This window comes from Rhinolophus sinicus, linkage group LG09 (genome assembly GCF_036562045.2).
Source record: "Rhinolophus sinicus isolate RSC01 linkage group LG09, ASM3656204v1, whole genome shotgun sequence".
Taxonomy (NCBI): domain Eukaryota; kingdom Metazoa; phylum Chordata; class Mammalia; order Chiroptera; family Rhinolophidae; genus Rhinolophus; species Rhinolophus sinicus.
In genome coordinates, this window is record NC_133758.1 from 80,030,729 (window position 1) to 80,046,712 (window position 15,984).

Consider the following 15,984-nt stretch of genomic DNA (forward strand, 5'->3'; position numbering starts at 1 on the left):
TGCATCCATTGCTTTTCTGCATTTTCACTTCTGATCATTTTTTCCTCTATTGCATTACTAATCTTTCCCTCCCAGTAAATTCATTCCATCAGCTTTAAAATGTGCTAAAGTCACTTTCATGAATAGTAACAACAATCAGAATAAAATACCAACATCCCTCTATTCCACGTTCCCCTGTGCCATTCCTCTTTTTCTCCCCCTTCACGACAACTTTTTAAAAGTGGTGTGTGATACACCTGAAATTAATATTGTATGTCAACTGCAATTGAAAAATAAATTTTAAAAAATAAAACAGGTGTGTGATACTTCCCACTGACTATTTTTCTCTATCCTACTTCGCTTCTACCTTCATCATTCTACTGAAACAGTACTAATTGAGCTATAGAAGTACTATGTACATGAAGGAAATTAGCGTTTTGTCCATGATGAGTTGCAAGTATGTTTTCTCAATCTGTCATTTTTCTCAGGCTTTTATTTATGGAGAAACGTGCTTCATGGGTTTTAAAAAAATTGTCTTAAATTTTGTCAATCTTATCTGTGTGGCTGCTGGATTTGGGTATACTTAGAAAGTTTACTTCTTTGAGATTAAAATGTACAATGGTTTGGTAATCTCTCTGGTTTATAGCATTTTAGATTTGAGGATATTTATATGTTACAGTTGTAATTTTGTCTTTTTTGATGGGGAGAAAGAGGAGGCTGGGAAAATGGTGAATGAGTATGGTCTGCCCATTCAGTGCTACAGAATTCTTAGAGGTTAAACTTGACATTGATGGTTCTCATTATTTTTATTGAGTCGTTTTACATCTCTGAATAACTTGTGTGTAAATGCTCCAGTTAATAAAATAAAGAATTGCAATAGATGCCGCTAAAGGAGTTCAAAAAGTAGTATGAAAATTTATGTGGTTCTATAGTAGTATTATACTTCGTATTGGAATAATTATCTCCAGATTACTAATCTGGAGAAAGAATGAGACCCAGCACATATTGCTCAGGATAATTAAGAAAAAGCTTTATTAAATAAGGCCCTCCTGTGGCAGTTTAATGACACACTGTACATACAAAAAAAAAAAAAAAAAAGGTTTATTTTAAGGCAAAATCTTGTTCAGCAAGTACCAATATCAACTGAATCCCCCTAAAAGTAGGATTTGAAAAATAACATTATTACCTAAGATGGAGTTTTACTAAGTCTTGTTATAAATATTAAATCGTAGTACAAATAACATGAAAATACACTTGAGGCTAGAAAGCTAATTTTAAGAATAATGACATCTCACTTTTCTCTGTTTGACATGACCATTCAGTTTGTCTTCTTGATAAGTATTTCATATGTGTGTTCTCTCCCTCCCCCAGGACAAACCAGTCTAGGTGTCTAGGAATTTTCTTGATTATTGATGGCTTTCCACTCTTTTCCCGATGCACTTTTAATCTGTGTTTTAACAACAATTTCAATTTGAGTAGCATTTGTCACTGCCAGTGCAAATATTTTAGTGAGACTATCTGCATAGCCAGTGTATCTGTTTCCTGATGGCTACTTCTGAATTCAATCTTTTGGGTTAGCAATAAGAGGCAAGTTAAATTGGAGCTTCCAGGAGGTTAATACTCCTTACAGGCCTCCATGTCAACCAAAAGAAGACAAGAAATGTTTGGGAACAAGTTCACTGACCTAAAAAACCCTCCTTTTATTAGTGAAAGGTAAAGCTTAAACTCTGTCTAAATTATTTTCTTACAGTTTTCATATGTGGATATTTATTGTAGTAAATAAGTAAAGACAAATAGTTTTTTTCCTACACAGATTTTTATTCCACTGTGATTAGTAGCTAAAAGGGCTCAGCCTTTGCCCTGATGATTTTCAACAGAGATTTAAAAAGTTTTACAACCTCGGAAATTAGTAATCTACAGCTTTATTATACAAACCTCTATGTTTTAAAAGCATTCAACAGTCTCTAATAGTACTTTTCCGTAGTACTTTGCACTGCACTAATCTGTATATTCTATAACATTTTTCGACAGAAACTTCAAAACCAGAGCTGGAAGTTATATGGATTTTGAAGCCACCAAAACTAAAATTTCAGTAAAATAATGCTAAAATGTGACTTCGAGTTAAAGTTACCAACATTCATTGTGAACCTGTCTGGACACAGCACCGTGCTAGGTAGGCCCCACAAGAATAGTAGTCATTAAGCATTTCACTCTAAAATCTGGTCATATCGATGCAAAGGGAGGTGAACTGGCCTATTTAGGTGAGTGCCAGAGAACGCGGGGCCGAAAACACGACCTTCCCGCTAGTAAGGCCGGGGCGGTGGAGAAGCTCTGGAAAGTGGGCGCTAGGTTCCGAACACGCACACCGAGGACGTCACTCCTGGCCTCTCTCAGAGATCCCGGCCTCGCCAAGGCCAAACTGCCCCTCAGCTTACCGTCCCCCACCCAATTCTGGGGTCACTGCCCAGCACCGCAAGAGGAAGATTGGACACTCACACCGCTTACGTGGGCGGTCAGTCCCTGCTGCAGGCGGTGCTAGGGACTAGGGTAGGAGCGACCATCCGTAGAGGGTCAAAAAATCCCACCACCAGACGGCCCAAGAGGGATAATCTACGGGCAGTTTACCTCCTTGGGCTATTTGTCGCTGTTTATCCGGCCAGGGGAGGGCGTTAGGACAAAAGGAACCCTTCTCCCTTCCTGGGTGTCAGGCCCTGAGTCGGGTGCGGGAGCCCGCGCGGCTGCATTCCTGGCGCTGTAGCTACCCAAGCCACAGAATGTGGGAGTCGGCTTCCGGGGCAATGATCTGCCGTTAAAGCCAGAGATCCCAGCCATTAAAGCTGGGCTCCAAGCAAGGGTCAGCAATCCTCTTGGAGCGCTCCAGGACCCTGCATCCTACAATCCCCGCGCAAACAGCTGCGCGGCTCTCCTGCATGCCCACGACCAGCCTCAAGCAGGCGGCGAGCTGGAGGCCCCTGTCTTGACAGCTGCCCACGCGCCGGGGCGGTGCTCGAAAACGTCGCTTTAAAGGTTCGCGCCGCCGGCCTCGCCCCCTGCGCCACACGATTGGCTGCAGGTGGGGCGGGTTTGGCCTGATAGATACAGGGAGGGCGGGGCTGCGCACGCGAGTCCTGTGGCCTCACCGCGGTGGGGAGCCGGCGAATGGCTGCAGAGTGCGGGGTGGTTGGGCGTGCGGGGTAGGCGAGCACGCGCGCGCGCGCGGGCGGCCAAGGTCCCGCGGGAAATATCGGAACGCAGGACGCCGACCCGCACGCGCCGCCCGGCGGTCGGCGGCGCGCGCGACGGCGAGGGGGTGGTGTGTGCGCGTGAGTTGTGTGTACGTGTGTGTGTGTGTGTGTGTAGCTCGGGTGCGGAGCGCAAGCCGTCAGTCCCCGGTGTGAGTCCCCCGCCGTCTTCCACAACCCTTCCTCTGTCCCCGCACCTTCCCTACGACCCTCCCACGCCCCTACGGTCGCAAACCGAGCGAGAGCCCAGGAAGCAGGTGTGTGGGGTGAGCGGAGTCGCACGAGACAAAAGGGGCGCGGGGGTCAGCCCGCCATGGCCTCCCGGAGCCTGGGGGGCCTGAGCGGGAGCCGCGGCGGCGGCGGTGGCGGCGGCGGCAAGAAGAGCCTCAGCGCCCGCAATGCTGCGGTGGAGAGGAGGAACCTGATCACTGTGTGCAGGTACGGCGGGGCCCGCCGCTCGCGGTGAGGAGAGGGGGGTGCCGGCGTCGCGGGCGGAGGGCTTTGGGCGAGCGCTCAAGCCCCTGGGGGTTCCGGAGATGCGCTGCTCTAGTCGTGCGCCGCAGCCTCTTCCCGGGCGTGTCCGCGGGCCCGAGCGGCCGGAGAGGGGCTGGGGTCTGGGCACTGCTTAGGCCCCGCACTTTCGGTACTGGAAGCAGCGGAGCGTAGGGCTTGGGGCGGGGCTGGGGGAGGGTTTGTTTTGAATGTGCAGTCCAGTGTCAGAGTAAAAGAAGAGGACAGGGAGGAAGAGCTCTTCTATTTAGTGCACGTTTAGCTGTCAGCCACCTTTCGGGAAAGCAGTCATTACTGTGATCGTTTACTGTGTTGCTTCAAAATCAGACTGCATTCTGTTTTTGTTTTGGCTTGTTTACATACATATTCAGTCCTTTCATATCACACATATTGCGTGCCTACTACATGCTAGCTGTGTGCGTGTGTGTGTTTTCTTTCCATTTTAAATTGCAATGCTAGTGCTGTTTCTGCAGTTGTTATCAAGAGTGGAACTGTGGAGGATACCTAGTCTTCTTTCCAATGATTTTATTCCAACGTCTGCCTTTCCTTAAACGTTTACTAATTATAAATGTAGTATTCCTTTACTCTGGAAAATATAGAAACCTAAATGGAATAGTTACTGTCTATAAGCTTAGTATTCAGAAATAAGTTACTATTAACATGCTGATATATTTTCTTTGTCTTATTTCTGGGTATTAAAAAAATTGAAGTCCTAGACATCCATTTCTTAGGAACTTCTTTGTTTTAAAATTACTGTACTTTGTTTAGTCAAATACCTCATCATCAGCCATCGAATCACAGAATGATAAAACCTTTTCCTCCTTTACGGTTTATATCTGTATTTTTTCTTTTTCCTTGTGTAAAATGTGTTTAGCATCTGTAGCAGAATACAAGTATTTATATACCCAATAACTTGGAATTTTTGTGGTTTATAGCTTGGACTATTACAAATGTTCACCTATCTACTGTGTTTCCCCGAAAATAAGATCTAGCCGGACCATCAGCTCTAATGCGTTTTTTTTTGGAGCAAAAATTAATTTAAGACCCGTGTATTAATTTTTGCTCCAAAAAAAACACATTAGAGCTGATGGTCTGGCTAGATCTTATTTTTGGGGAAACACTGTAGGAGGAAGACCTGGCTCACTTTAATGTCACTTGGAGTTATAAACAGTAAAATTATATGAAATCTGTTTAATTTACAATTAGTGTTGTCTAGGACACAATCTTTTGAGGAAGATAGACTGTTAAAAAATTTTAATCTAAGCATATCTTTTTTTAAGTTAGATAAATAGAACAATAAGCAAGTTTGATTTTCTTTATTTTACAGACATTAAATTTTGTTTTGTTTTGTAGACACAGACAATAGTTTAGTGGTTACCAGAGGGTAAGGGGGCAGGAGGGCTGGTAGTAGAGGGTAAAGGGGGTCAAATATATGGTGATGGAAGGAGAACTGACTCTGGGTGGTGAGCATACAGTGTGATAGATAGATGATGTATTATAGGAATGTACACTTGAAATCTGTGTGATTTTACTAATCACCCCAAGAAATGTAATTAAAAAAACATATGTTTTTTAAAAGAGGATGGTCTTACGCAGACTCCAACATATACAGTGCTTTCTTGGGGTAATGTATTTCATAAAAGCTTCATCGGAGTTAAAAATCTTCGGGCAGCAACTTTGTCTGCTTTTTGTTCAGTCTTTTTTTCCCCTCTTTCTTCCGCCTCCCCCTCCCCACTCCGGTTCAAGCCGTTATTTCTCAGTCTGGTTGTGTAGGACACAGCTCCCTGGCCCATGCTGGTATTACGAGCTTTGCGCTCCCCCCAGCTGAGGCAGTTGATTGACAGTTGGCTGCTTACAGCAGCTCAGGGCAGCTCTCGCCAGCTGCCGGCCACTCACTATGGCTGCTGGCCACTGGTGTTCCCGTGGCAGCACATAGAAGCCCACAGCAGCTCATGCCAACCTGTGGCTGCTCACGGCAGCCCAGCTCCAGGGAGAGCTGTTGTTCACAATCTAAGCTGTAGAGAGCGCAGCTCACTGGCCCATTTGGGAATCGAACCAGCAACCTTGGCTTAGGAACATGGTGCTCCAACCACCTGAGCCAACGGGCTAGCCCTTTTTTTTGACACTCAGTAAATGTTTATTGAAAGAATAAATTCAGTGATCGGTATTGTTAATTTTGCTTCTCCATTTTTGTCGTGATTGGTTTTAGGTCATTTAATGTTCATTTGCTCCTTCAGAGGCAGTTGAGGAGAAGAAAGGTACTTGTATCTCAATCGTATTTAAATTACACTTTAAGCTATGAGCTGTGATAAAAAACTACGGTGAATGTTTAATTAAAAAAAATATTACAGTGAAAGACACATTGCCATCAATCTCCCTCAAAATACTCCTTGCTTCGAACACACTTATCCCATCATTGTTGCCACTTTGTGAAGCAGTTCTAGAAGTCCTCTTTCATGAGTGTCTTTAGTTGCGCTGTCATGGCTGCCTCAATGTCCTGAATCCATTCAAAATGTTTACCTTTCATGGTCATTTTGACTTTGGGGAAGAGCCAGAAGTCTCACAATGCCAGATCTGATGAATAAGGTGGATTGGGACACACTGTAATGTTTTTATTTGACAGAAATTGCCATACTAGAAGCAATGTGTGACACGGAGCGGCGTCATGATGGAGGATGAACTAAGGACACTCATGAAAGAGGACTTCCAGAACTACTTGATAAAGTGGCAAGAATGCTGGGATAATTGTGTTTGAAGTGAGGAGGAGTATTTTGAGGGGCATTAATGGCAATGTGTCTTTTACGGTAATAATTTTTTTTTATTTGAACATTCACCGTATCTTTTGATCCCACCTCATATGTCTAAGAAATTTAGTCACATCACAGTGATTTGTGTGGACAGCTGTCGGGGTTAGCTGTATTTTTATTTGCATAATTATTCTTTTCTACTGTGAAATGAATATAAGTGCTGACTTTAGTTACAGTTTAAACAAATTTAGTATAGTAGCTAAAGTAAATTTCAATTGCTGGCTTAAATTTCAACTTGTGCATTTATTTATGTGGATAATATTACTAAGGGTGTTTTTTATGTCCAAATAGTTGATGGTGCTTATAAATTACCAAACATGTCCAGTAATCGGATCTATTTGATAGGCTTTGTCTAAAAGATTTTAGGAAAAAAGTCATTGTAAGCCAATGGCTGTTTTAAGTAGTCCCACCTCAAATTCAGCAAAATGAACAAATCAATATTTACGCATTTCTGTCGCTTTTCTCTGCCTCTCAAAGGCAGAGAAAACCCTGGGTATCTCACCTGTGTCTCTTAATGAATTTATTTTTTAACTTTTACATATCAAATCAGAGGTAGTTTGATATTTATATTGAGAGGAAGTTGTTTTAGTAGAAATATAACTGAGTTCTAAGTTTACTTTGTCATTCATTGAATAGCTGCGTGTCCTTTAACAAGCCATGCAACCTTCCCATTTTCCAGTTTTCTCACCTGTAAAATGACCTTAGGCTAGATCAACAACAGCCCTAAACTTATAATAGTCTCGAGGCAAAATGTGTTCATATTTGGTTTTTAATTTTTCTAAATATGAACAGGGTAATGGTAGACATGTTTATGGTAGCTAGATGAAGCATGTGCATTTTTCTCTGTAAAAAACATTTTGAACTATGCCTTCCATTTTGTGATTCTCTACTGATGTTCTGGAAAAATTGAACAGCATTACAAAAACAAACCAAACCAAACTCCCCCCCCCCCCCCCGGCCCCTGCCCCAACTATCATTCTAGTGTGTCTATTATACAGCAATGCTTTACCTTACCCCTTAAACAACGTAGGCATAATCTCAGTTTAGGTATAAAACCTTATTACATAACTACACATTTTTTTAGGTTTAAAAACATATTATACAAGAACAATAATGATATAGTTTGAACTTTGGAAGTGGGCTGTTTGGTTAGGTAACATAGTCTGGAATTGGATTGGATTGGTTTGAATTGAGTTGAATTTAGGTTCATTGTGATTGTGCATGTAATTATTTCATCTTTTTTCAGTTAATATATATTGTAGACAAAAAACATTTGGATGATACTTAGCAAATAAGGACCATTTTGTCTTATTTTTCACAGATTGTGGTGGAGAGAAAGTAGGTCATTTGAGGCCTCTAAATATTACACGCTCAACTCCAAAATATTCATAGACTGACTGTAGTTCTGTGCACCAACTAGTATTTTCCCTGAATATTCTCTGCCATTTAGAACTTTGAAAAATTAAATTGTTAAAGTCCTTCAGGCTTTTTTTAAAACCTACATTTTTTTTACCTATAGAAGATCAGGTATTAGTCATTTTTAAGCTTCATAGGTTATTGAACAACTTTCATATTCCTTTGATTTTAGTTCTGTTGACAAAGAATTAAAATTAAATTCTCTTTATGGCTTAACATTTTATGAGAAAAGTATTAAAATATACATATTTAAGAATATATGCATAAACAGATTTTAAAATAACATTTGTTAGACTCTTAAATCAATACTTTGAGAAACTCCCCACACAAAGTCATAATTTTCCTGTCTTGGGGATAAAGGACTAATGAGTGATTTAAGAGGATAGTGTGGTGAGCTAAGTAGAGTGATGATTTTCAAAAGTAAGTACTTTTAGGGCCTGCCCAGTGGCTCAGGTGTTTAGAGCTCCATGCTCCTAACTCCGAAGGCTGCCGGTTCGATTCCCACATTGGCCAGTGGGCTCTGAACCACAAAGTTGCCAGTTCAACTCCCGCAAGGGATGGTGGGCTGCGCCCCCTGCAACTAGCAGTGACAATTGGACCTGGAGCTGAGCTGCACCCTCCACAACTAAGATTGAAAGGACAACAACTTGACTTGGAAAAAAGGCCTGGAAGTACACACTGTTCCCCAATAAAGTCCTGTTCCCCTTCCCCAATAAACTCTTTTTAAAAAAAGTACTTTTATTAATATGTGCACAGTTCTTAGTTTTCTATAGATCAAGATATTATTTACTAACTTGAATGTTATTTTAAATAACAGTAACACCTCATTTTTGCAGTGTAGTCAGGGAATGAGGTGTTCATATTTTCCATGTAACTAGTGTTTGAGGGAAGCTTAAAATTTTCCTGATCAACTACAGTGCTTTACTCAGCATTTATTGTGGATTGTAGTTTTCTGTATAATGGAAGCTTATAATTTAAGTGTTCATATTTAAAGCACAATAAACAATATTTTAAATATTTTGGATGAATTGCTTTTAAAAAGGATTACACATTTCCCTACCTTCTATAAAAAGACTCTGTATAGCATAATGTAATCTTTGTTGCTGACTTTAGTCTGGATCTGTTTCTATGAATATGCCCTGTGCAGTGGCTGCCCTTGGAAACTCTTGAGGTAGATACAGCTTTTTGCTGCGTAGCCACAAAAGATTGTGTTTGGAGTTCTTAGTCTGCTTTTGCATTTACTGTCTCTTCCTACCAAGTTAGCTGTTACTTCTTTCAACTCAGAGTATTTCTAGCAGCTTTTTGCTTTGTGCTTCCCATCCTCGCTTGCTCATTATAATTGGTTGTGAACTAGGAAAGCAGATAACTAAATTTATCATGTGTTAAAAAAATAAAAGGCACCCGGAGGCCTGATCTAAGTGTGTGAGCTTTAGCACACTGAGCTTCTTAAAAAACGTAACAGTCTCATAAGACTGTTCATACCTTGGCTACATTGAATTCTATTTTTGACTAAAGCTCTTTTAGTCATGCTCTGTGTAGTAGAACTTTGAGTTGGGACTTTGATCAACATTAGTTATGTTCTTTGAAGCAGGTTCAGTTTTCTAAGGCTTCTTAGAGGTCTAATAGTAGGTGTTCTCAACGGAGTTAGGATGATCATCTTTCTGGCTACTGGTCCTCGGTGGGCTTCTCAGCATGCACAGAAGGTCATTGTCTCTTCCCCTAGCTAAACTGGGTTCATGTTCAACTGACAACAGAGAATAGCTGTCCCCCACACATTTACTAGAAGGTATTATCTTAACTTTACTGATGATGGATAAATATTAGAAGCTCAGTCTTAACTGAGATAAGCTATTCAAGGAGGAATATGTGAAGCTTACCCACTCTTGCATCAGTCTTACAGGCTTACAAAATATGTGTCTGGGTCAGTCCAAGTTATGAGAGGGTAGCTGGATATGTAGCCTGCATTGCTTACACTCTCCTGTTCCCAGCTGCTTTTGCCCAGTTGTGCGTTGGTAAGATTCCATTAGCCTACATTGAGGGTCATTAGAAGAAGCCATCACAGAGGGTCTTCTGGAAGTTGCTGTTAAGAACACTGTTTATTATGTGGAAAAGTATCTTTTTTTGTGAAGATTTCTATGAGAAATACCTGTCTTACTGCCAAGAATTTTATCTCTAGGCAATTGATTTATTTGTAGTTACTGGACCCAAATGAATGTGTAACTGACAATTTCTTTTTCTCATACAGCTGTTAGAAATCTTAGTGTTAAACCTGTGGCCAACATCTAAAACATCTGTAGATGATCCTAGTAATGTATTTAGCCTTATTTCTAGCTACACTTTGCTTCTATTTTTCATACAGATTTTTATTGACTTATACATATAGAAAAGTGCGCATAGCGTAAGTGTACAGCTTAGTGAGTTTTTTTGCAAAGAGGACACAACATTGTAACTTGCACAAAGTCAAGAAAAAGAACATTAGGGATAGCCGGTTAGCTCAGTTGGTTAGAACGTGATGCTAATAACACCAAGGTTGTTGGTTCGATTCCCGCATGGGCCACTGTGAGCTGTTCTTTCCTTAAAAAAAAAGAACATTACCCAAAGAAAGGATATTCATTATCTGAAAAAGATAATCTGCACCTCCACTTTCATTGCAGCATTATTTACAATAGCCAAGACATAGAAACAACCTACGTGTCCATTGGTGGATGACTAGATAAAGTTTTCTTTGTGCAGTATATATACACAATGAAATATTATTCAGCCATAAAATGAAGGAAGTATTGCCATTTACCACTGCATGGATGGACCTTGAAGACATGCTAAATGAAATAAATCAGACAGAGAAAAGCAAATGCTGTATGATCTCACTTATATATGGAATCTAAAAAAGCAAACAAAAAGATGGACTCATAGAAACAGAGCAGATTGGTAGTTGCCAGAGGAGGAGGTGGGGGGTGTGGAATGGGTGAAAGGGTGAAGGTGGTTAACAGGTACAAAATTCCAGTTTTAAGGTAAGTCCTTAGGCTGTAATAATAGTTATAATAAAAGAACATTATCCAAATTCCCAGAACCCTCTTCCTTGCTTTCTTCTAGTTACTACTCCTATTGAGGGTAACTACTATCCTGGCTTGAACACCATGGTTTAGTTTTGTTTCTTTCTGAATTTTATGGAATAATACAGTATGTACCTTTTTCTGTTGAGCTTATTTTGCTCAACATTGTAAGATTCATCCTTTTTGTTGCACATAGCTGTAGTTTACTTTCCCTGCTGTGTATTATTCCATTGTATGAATATACCACACTTTATCCGTTCTACCTGGTGGACATTTGAGTTGTTTTCATTTTTTGACTATTATTAATTGAATGTTCATGAATATGTGTTTTGGTGAGTATATATACATATTTCTGTAAGGTATATAACTAGGAGTGGACTTGCTGGATCATATGGCATGCATATGTTCAGCTTCTGTAGATACAACAGTTTTCCGAACAAGTTGTCCAATTTGCATACTAGTAAGCAATAAATAAGAGTTCCAGTTGCTCTACATCCTGTGAATACAATATTAGCAAATACTTTTTCTGTCTGTCAAGGTGAACATATGATTTCTCTCCCTTTTTTTCTGTTTATGTAGTGAATTATATTGATTGAGTTTTGAGTCCTAAAATACTCTGGAATAAACACTCGGTTGCGGTCTATTACCATCTTTTTTACATATCTTTATGTAAATATTCTATTTGGGATTTTTGCCTATTTGTTCATGGAAGGGATTGACCTGTAATTGTTCTTTCTTACAGTGTCCTTGTCTAGTTTTGTCATTAAGATTATCTGACTTTATAAAGCAAGTTGAGAAATGTTCTTTTATTCTATTCTGTAGAATAGTTTGTGTAAGATTAGTATTATTTCTTTCTTAAACTTTTAGAAGAATTCATCAGGGAAGAAATCTAAACTGCAAATTGTCTTTGTGAAAAGGTTTTTAGTAAAGTATTTAATTTATTTAATAGATACTGAACAATTCAGACTTCCTGTTTCTTCTTGTATAGATTTCAGCAAGTTGTTCAAGGAATGCACCCATTTCATTTATGTGGGTGAAAAAAGTGAAGCGGAATAAGAGACAGATTTCCAGCTATAAAATAAATGTCACAGAGATGTGATGTACAGCACAGGGAATATAGTCAATAATATCATAATAACTTTGTATGGTGACAGTTGGCTACTAGAATTAGTGGTCACATCATAAGGTATGTAAATGTCAAATCACTGGGTTATACACCAGAAACTAATGTTGTATGTTAAACTATACTTTAATAAGACATTAAACTTAAGGCTTTTCGTTTTCCTTTTTTTTATTCACTTTTTTTAAACTAAAATTTATTGGGGTGACAATTGTCATCAACAAAACAAATAATAACAAGTGTTGGAGAGGCTGTGGAGAAAAAGGAACCCTCATACACTGTTGGTGGGAATGCAGATTGGTGCAGCCGCTATGGAAAGCAGTGTGGAGGTTCCTCAAAAAATTAAAAATAGAATTACCATATGACCCAGCAATCCCTCTCCTGGGTATCTACCCAAATAATCTGAAAAAATTTATCCACAAAGACATATGTGTTCCGATGTTCATTGCAGCTTTATTTACGGTGGCCAAGACATGGAAACAACCAAAGTGTCCTTCAATAGATGAATGGATAAAGGCTTTACTTAGTTTTAGTATTAATATTTTTATAGTTTAAAAAATCTGGAATCATTTTCCATTTTTCTCTCCTGATATTGGTTATCTGTTTTTTCCTTGCTCAGAGTTTATGAATTTTATTAATGTTTTCAAAGAAACAATCTTTGGCTTTGTTAATTTTCTCTGTTGTACATTTGTTTCTTAATTCATTGATTTCTCTTCTTTGTTATTTCCTTCCTGCCAGTTTCCTTCAGTTTTAAGTTCCTGTTCTGTTTCTAATTTCTTGAGATGGGAATTTAGATCATTGTTTTCCAGCCTTTCTTCTAAGATATGAGTATGCATTTTAAGGTTACAGATTCCCTTGTTTGGTACCGCTTTGGGATAGCAAACAAGATTTTAAATGTTGTGCCTTCATTATTAGTTTTAAATGTTTTCTAATTTCTGTTAGGATTTCTTCTTTAACTCCTCATGGATTATTTCAAAAGGCATTGTTTAACTTTCAAACAGTTGAGGATTTTCTGTTTGTACTTATTGATTTCTAACTTAATTCCACTGTGCAGAGGACATATTCTGAAAGGTTTTAAACATTTGAAATTTTATGTTTGCTTTATGATGCAGCATATGGTTAATTTTGATAAATATTTCATGTGCATTTGAAAAGAATATATATTCTGTCACTATTGATTGCATGTTCTACATATGCCAATTAGATCTAGTATGTTAATTGTGCTGTTCATATCTTCTATAAGTATCCTTACTAGTGTTTTTTTTTTGAAAGGAAGTTTTCTTATTATTATTAGTTTCAGGTGTACAAAACAATGTAATAGTTAGACATTTATAGCCCTCACAAAGTGATAACCCCCTTGCCCCAATTTACTACTCCTCTGACATTGTACATAGCTGTTACAGTTCATTGACTCTATTTCTTATGCTGTACTCCACATCCTGTAAATATGTGTGTGTGTGTGTGTGTGTGTGTGTGTGTGTACTAAATTATAGTTGACATTCATTGTTATTCATCTTCAGCTTCAGGTATACAGTGCAGCGGTCAGGCATCTACACCGTCCATGAAGTGGTCTCCCTAGTAAGACAAGTGTCCATCAAATACCCTACAAAATCTTTACAACATTATTGATTATATTCCCCAAACTGTCTTTCCTATCCCTGTAGCAGTCTTGTGGTTACCAATCTTACTTTCTAATCCCCTCACCTTCTCCCTCATCTCCACCACCCTCCCTCTAGCAACGCTCAGTTATTTCTCCATATCTCTGAGACTGTTTCTGATTGTTTATTTATTCTAGTCTTTAGATTCCACATATAAGTGAGATCATAATGGTTTTTGTCTTTCTCCGTCTGACTTATTTCACTTAGCGTAATGTGCTCTAGATCCATCCATATGGTAATATTTCATTCTTCTTTATGGCTGAGTAATACTCCGTTGTATAAATGTATCACAGTTTCTTAATCCAGTCATCTGATGGGCATTTCGGTTGTTTCCATGTCGTGGCTATTGTGAGTAGCTGCAGTAAACATAGGGGTACATAAATTTTTTCGAACTAGTGTTTCGGATTTCTCTGGATTGACACCTAAGAGTGGAATTGTTGGGTCATAAGGTAGTTCCATTTCCAGTTTTTTGAGATACCTCTATATTGATTTCCATAGTGGCTGCACCAGTCTGCAATCCCACCAGCAGTGCACGAGTTTAGTTAGTGCAATCCCTTATTAGTTTTTTGGATGAATAGTCCATCTGGTATTGAGAGAGATGTGTTAAAGTCTATGATTGTAGATTTGTCTATTTCTCCTTTTAGTTCTATTTTTTCTGTAAATATTTTGTTGCTTTATTACTAGGTGTGTGCAGATTTAGAATTGTGATTTCTTCCTAGTGGCTTGATTCTGTTGTCATCATAAAATGTCCTTTAATACTGTTACTGCTTTAAAGTATGTTGTTCTTTTCCTGTTAGATTTAAAAAATTATTAAAAATATTGGGATGACATTGATAAGTAAAAGTATGGTTTCAAATGTACATTTTTATAATACATCATCTATATATTGCATTGTGTGTTCACCACCCAGAGTCAGTTCTCTTCCCGTCACCATATATATTTGACCCCCTTTTCTCTCTTCTACCACCCTCTTTCCCCCTTCCCCTCTGGTAGCCACTAAACTTGTCTGTGTCGATGAGTTTTTGTTCTTTGTCTTGTTTGCTTGTTGCTTTCAGTTTTATATCCTACATTGGAGTGAAGTCATATGGTTCTCCACTTTTTCTGTCTGATTTATTTTGCTTAGCATGATAATCTGAAGATCCATCCATGTTGTTGCAAATCACAGTATTTCATCTGTTCTTCTGGCCAGGTGATATTCCATTGTATATATGTACAGATAAGGTATCTGACCAGGTTAGAAGATTTAAGTCTATTTTTGTTTGCTATTAATATACCGTGTTTTCCTCAAAATAAGACCGGGTCTTATATTAATTTTTGCTCCAAAAGATGTATTAGAGCTTATTTTCAGGGGGTGTCCTATTTTTTTCATGTACAACAATCTACACTAACTCAAATACAGTCATGTCATCTTCTGGAACATTGTCGTGACGTACTAAATGCGTCCGTCTGTCTGAGGATCTTAATGGGTGCTTACTTTCGGAGAAACACAGTAGTAGTTAAAACTGCTTTCTTTTAGTTAATATTTGAATGATATGTTTTTTTCCATTTTTAGCTTTCAGTCTTTCTGGGTGCTTAAATTTAAAGTGTCTCTTATAGGCAGGATACAGTTGAATTTTGCATTTTATCTAGTTTTTATGTATTTAGCCAATTTGTATTTAATGTCATTATATTTGTGTTTGTAGCTACTATTTTACTATTTGTTTTATGTTCACTTTTTTCTCTTATTTTGCTTTCTTATACATATCAGTAAAGTGTTTTTTATTCAATTTATTCCACTATTCCAGTTTTTCTTTCTATGAATTTGTTAGTAGTCATATATTCTTTTGTGTATATGTGTGTGTGTATATGTGTATGTATGTGTATATACATATACACACACATATATGTATATATATACACACACACATATATATATATAATTTCTATCCTTTTGGTAGTTATCCTTGATTTATTACAGTTTAATGCAAATTAGCTTTTACTGCTTTGCAAGAATAAATGCTAGAACCATTTATTCCCCCCTCATTCTAAAACATGCTTTTAAAATCTACATGTATTTTAAATTCCTCGAGATTATTTTATTACTGTATTTTACTTGATATTCAGGCAATACGAATTTTATTTACCCACATATTTACCCTTTCCATTGCTCTTCCATCAGTTTTGGAAAAATTGTATCTACTATATTCTTACAGTCCAACT

The 15,984-nt window shown here is 38.5% G+C and overlaps 1 protein-coding gene across 5 annotated transcripts in view; it reads left to right on the forward strand.

The window, feature by feature from the left end:
* Nucleotides 1–3,118: 3,118 nt before the first annotated feature.
* The window catches only part of RUNDC3B (RUN domain containing 3B), a 124,700-nt gene continuing 111,834 nt past the window's right edge, over nucleotides 3,119–15,984 (forward strand). For 2 of the 5 annotated variants that reach the window (XM_074340687.1, XM_074340689.1), the window contains exon 1: nucleotides 3,119–3,659. In XM_074340687.1, coding sequence (XP_074196788.1) covers nucleotides 3,535–3,659 — 125 coding nt within the window. In that variant the 5' untranslated portion in view covers nucleotides 3,119–3,534. The remainder of the gene's footprint in view (nucleotides 3,660–15,984) is intronic. The other 3 variants (XM_074340688.1, XM_074340690.1, XM_074340691.1) reach the window with 2 other exon arrangements.